This window comes from Penaeus chinensis, chromosome 43 (assembly GCF_019202785.1).
Source record: "Penaeus chinensis breed Huanghai No. 1 chromosome 43, ASM1920278v2, whole genome shotgun sequence".
NCBI classification, from domain to species: domain Eukaryota; kingdom Metazoa; phylum Arthropoda; class Malacostraca; order Decapoda; family Penaeidae; genus Penaeus; species Penaeus chinensis.
Window position 1 is genome coordinate 2919245 of NC_061861.1, and position 5000 is coordinate 2924244.

The window sequence follows — 5000 nt, forward strand, 5'->3', positions numbered from 1 at the left end:
CCTCTCCTCTCCTCTGAACTCTTTTTTTCTTTTCTCTTTTCTCTTTTTTCTTTCCTCCTTTATTTCTCTCTGCTTTCTCTGCCTCTTTCTTTCTGTTTACAATCTCTCAATTTTACATAGTACTTTTGATTTTTTCCCAATTTATTTTTATTACCTGGAATTCATTACAGTGTTTTAAAGGATAAATGTTATTTTTGTTAATTTGCCATATATTCTGTTTCTGTAAAGTTTGTCAGTTTGTTGATGTTTTGATAACATTTTGTACATAAATCACATTTTTATTGTGTATTTATATATTCCTTTTATTACTTCAGGAAAACAATTTGGTGCTGCAGACCACAGTCCAGGCCAACCTGAGCAACAGCCCAGCTTCAGCCATGATCTTAAACCCTGGTCTGTACCTCCATTCCCATTCCCACTCCCACTCCCATTCCCACTCCCACTCCCACTCCCACTCCCACCTAAATTCGCCGGGGGCACCAGGCAACTCCCACTCCCCGACCCCCACCAGCTCGAGGACGAGACCAAGCATGTTTCCCAACTTGTGGGTGACCCCAAAGAATCCCCACCAAGCACAGACGCCAAAGAATCACATGGCTACGCTCAGGTATGGGGGCAAGGACGGACAAAATGTATTATTTCGTTGTATATTGGTTTTATCAATTTTTTCGTTATGAGTATTATTATTTTTTGTTAGTAGTAGTAGTAGTAGTATAAGTATAAGTATAAGTGGAACAAGTAGAAAGAGTAATTTTGTTTTTTGTTGTTATATACTGTATATATTTTAATAATATTTTATAATTTTTTATCCTTACAAGTATTTAAGCAAACTCATTAGTATTCAGTTTTAAATATTTATGTTTATATGCTTTTGTTAATATACATATCTAGAAAAAGGAGTGATATTGAATGCATTTTTGTATTTAAGAAGTCTGTTTTTTTTTTTGTTGGTTTAATTTAGATATCTATCCTTCCAATAATGAAACTATTATTCTGTACTGAATCAGATATTTTTATTTTATATAAGTTAACGTGGAAATGGAATGTAAGAAGAAAGCACAAAGAAAGTTTGAAGTTAATATAACTTATCATAGTTTATTCCAGCCCTTTGGAAGTGTGAAATGTCACTATTTGCTTAGACAGGGGTTTATTATTATTAATCTTACCTTTTTTTTTTGTACCCAGCCGGACCCAGTCACCTTCGATATTCAGTGGGCAGCATATGCGGCTTACCATTAGCCCCTCCCCCTCGCGCTCCCCTTACCCCCGTACCCCCTGCACACCACTCCACTCGGCTCTGAACGAAACCCTAGCTGAGTCAGAGCCACTCGTCCCCGACCTCTGCCTGGACCACCTCTGGACTGACAACTCCCTCGGCCGTGCCACGAAAGCCTTCCTGACAGAGGACAGCGTGGGCCAGAGGTACTTGTGCCTGATGCTCTCTCAGGCAGGCATGCTCAGGTGCATCAAGTACGATTACACAAATGATCGCTCAAGTCTCATCTTTGGCTCTATCTCTTCTATCCCAGCGAAGGATGCTCTGCCTATCAAAACTCTCAAGATGATGATTGTTGTTGATGGAAGCAGCAGCCTCTCTCTCTATACAGGGGTGGTGCATGTAAGCCGCATAAACCTGTTAGGACTCCCAACTTTCAATTCCTCTTTGTTTAAGGACTTTTCATCCTTGAACATATCATCTCGACTACAAAGCCCCTCGACAACTCCACTTCGCCGTTCTAGCCTCCTCACATCCAGTCGACCAGCTTCTGCTTTGGATGCAAAGTTTGAGGTGGGTCTCTCGCCAGTCATCTCTGAAAGGTCCAATTTTGAAGGGTCATTTTCTGAAGACACTGGACTCCCATTATCCTCGGCTATTGTAGCCCTCCGAGACCCTACAGACACTAGGGTCACACTGGAACATGCTAGTGGAAATTTCTATAGAATAACACTACCAGAAATGACCTCATCACCTCTTGTTAAACACTCCTTGACTGCTCTGAAATACATCTTACCACGGGAAGCTGCACTCAAGCTGGTCAACAAATGGTATGCAACACGAAATGCTCCTGGCTCAGGTGATTTCTCACCTCAAGGGGAGTGGATGATGTTTTCAATGATGCTCCTCTCCATGATTGGCTATGATACAGATAAACTGACTCTCATGTGTCCTGTTGAAACCTCTGGTTCCTGTAGTCCTCTCGTTGCAACCAAGAAATTCCGAGCAGCTGAAAGTGGTTCAGACAATGACTGGGAGTACATGCTGTCTTCACCTTTCCATATGGCAGCAGGAAGTTCTTTGAGTGAAATGCTGGGTCTTCAGAGAGTGGGAGTCGTGCAGAAGAACCAGGAGGTAAACAGTGGCTCAGTGAACACAAAAGCTCCCTTGTTTTCTCACCTGCCAGCCATCCTCTTTGCTCTCCATTTAGTGTATGAGGATTTCAAGCTCAACATCTTGCACTGGGAATATTGCAGTTTATTGGTGACATGTCTAGATCAACTTGCTTCTGATCTCCAAGCCACCCATTATCTTCACCACTACTGGCGTGATTTCCCGACCATCTGCCCACTCCATGGTCCGCCCTCTCAAGTCCCAGTTGAAGAAGCACAGAAGCTTACTTTCCCAGCATACTTCACTATGAATCCCCCACATGTTTTGGCACATTTGTACATGATCATGGGAGGCATAGAACCAGAGCCGTTCCCATATATCCCCCAGGTCTGCACAACCACAAAGAACATCATTCTCTTGTACTCAGTGGCGGCTGCTGATTGTTCTCTCCAGGACATCCCCCTGGAGCGCTTTCTCCGCCGTATCAGTTCCAGTGGCCAGAAACCATTTGTCTCAATAGATGTGTCCATGAGTCAACAGTATCATCTAGAGAAAAATCCTAGTATTCATGAAAAGATTGTCCTACTAACCAACCAGCTGGGACTCACAGTTAGAGATATCCAGCTTCTTGCACCTGGCGTATCGCTCCTGCTTATGAATGCTCAGCACATGTGCCGCACATGTCCACCACAGGATTGGCCAGCCTCAGCCTATCACCTCATCCATAGACCTGACCTTGTTGCTCACAGGGAAGAAGCAGCCAAGAATGAAAAGGAAACAGGGAGCAGAGGGAAAGATCCATTCAATATAAAAGTCAGGTGTCACAGAGACCCGGATTCAACCCAAGAGGCCAGGAAGGTCTCACCAACATCCAAGGATGAGGAAGATGGTATGGAGACACTTGACATGGATATGTTGGCTCTGAGATGGAGGGAAGATCAGCGTATATCTGAGGTAAGAAGGATGCTGTGCTCCTCACGTGCTGTCACCATCAACATCATTCAGAGGCCAGAGGTGTCAGATCATGAGTTTTTGGAAGAGCAAGAAAGGCACCTATATGCCCTTTGCATCAGAACTATGTCACTCCCTATTGGCCGAGGCATGTTTACTTTGTATTCCTCTTCTCCTGTAATAACTGAAACCCTTCCTATTCCCAAACTGAATTTATCAGGAAAAGCACCTCCTCGAGGAACCACAATTGATCTCTCCACAATTGAAGTCCCACCAAATATGGACATGTGGCCACACTTCCACAATGGAGTGGCAGCAGGGCTGAAAATAGCACCAAACTGTGGGGAAATTGACTCCACTTGGATTGTCTACAACAAACCCAAAGGATCTCTTGACAGCCCAACTGAACACGCAGGCTTTCTGATGGCCCTTGGTCTGAATGGTCACTTGCGCAACCTGGCGACTGTTAACATGCATGACTATCTTGCAAGAGGACATGAGATGACATGTGTAGGGCTGTTACTGGGTATATCAGTAGCCAAGAGAGGCACGATGGATATCCAAACAACAAAATTACTTAGTGTTCACCTGGAGTGTCTTTTGCCTCCCACTTCAACAGAGCTTGATGTTCCACACACAGTACAGGTTAGTAGAAAGTGAACTGGAAATCTTTTGAGCAATATCCCTTGGAAATTGGATTTTTAAAATCATTTAAGGTTTTATAGGTTTTAACAGTAATTCCATATTTTTTTGCTTGAATTCAAGGCATTGGAAAATAATGTTGAACTCTCACTATCATTAAAATTTAACAGGTTGCTGCAATCATAGGAGTTGGTCTAGTGTATCAGGACACTGCCCATCGTCACATGGCAGAGGTCCTTCTCCAGGAGATTGGGCGTCCACCAGGACCAGAGATGGAGAACTCGAATGACCGTGAGTCCTACTCCCTAGCAGCTGGCTTAGCTTTGGGCCTTGTGCTGTTTGGTCGCGGTGGAGAAGCAGCTGGGTTCACTGACCTCAACATTGCGGGAGAACTCTACCACTACATCGAAGGTGGCCACAAGAAACCTCTCTTAGGTGTTCATAAGGATAAATACAAATCTCCTAGCTACCAGATTAAGGTAATGAGATTTTCAAGGTGTTGTGTAAAGAAGATATGTGTGTATACACAATTATTTTGTGGGTCATTAATAATTGAGGATCACAGCTACAGATTTTGTAGACTAAATGATGGTAATGCATGCATTTTGAGATATTACAATAATTATTTATATATATGTATTTTTTCTTCTCTTTTCTTTTCTCTCTGTTTCCTCATTTCCTTTGTCCTAATACATTTTACAATGATATTCACCAAAAGGAAGGAGACTGTGTCAACATTGATGTAACAGCCCCAGGAGCGACACTGGCCTTAGGAATGATATACTTCAGAAGCAATAACAAGGCTATTGCTGAGTGGATGGTGGCACCAAGCACCCCTTACTTGCTGGACCAGGTCTGTTGTGCTTCACAGCATTGTGATGAAAAATTGCTCTACATAGTTTGCCTTTTATTGAGTCCATGGGAATTTTGTGAATCACAGGACTCTATGGGAGTTTATATTTATCATCAACATTTCTGACATTTTAGAAATAAGTTGCTACAATATAATTGCCTGTGGAGATGTATTCTAAAGCCATGAATTTCATGGCGTAATCACTTACCTCACAACCATAGCCCT

The 5000-nt window shown here is 42.9% G+C and overlaps 1 protein-coding gene across 1 annotated transcript in view; it reads left to right on the plus strand.

Moving 5' to 3' along the window:
* The window catches only part of LOC125048213 (anaphase-promoting complex subunit 1-like), a 47954-nt gene that overhangs the window by 4614 nt on the left and 38340 nt on the right, over positions 1 to 5000 (plus strand). Inside the window, exons 4-7 of the mRNA XM_047646784.1 lie at positions 315 to 607; positions 1186 to 3925; positions 4093 to 4401; positions 4641 to 4775. Coding sequence (XP_047502740.1) covers positions 315 to 607; positions 1186 to 3925; positions 4093 to 4401; positions 4641 to 4775 — 3477 coding nt within the window. The remainder of the gene's footprint in view (positions 1 to 314; positions 608 to 1185; positions 3926 to 4092; positions 4402 to 4640; positions 4776 to 5000) is intronic.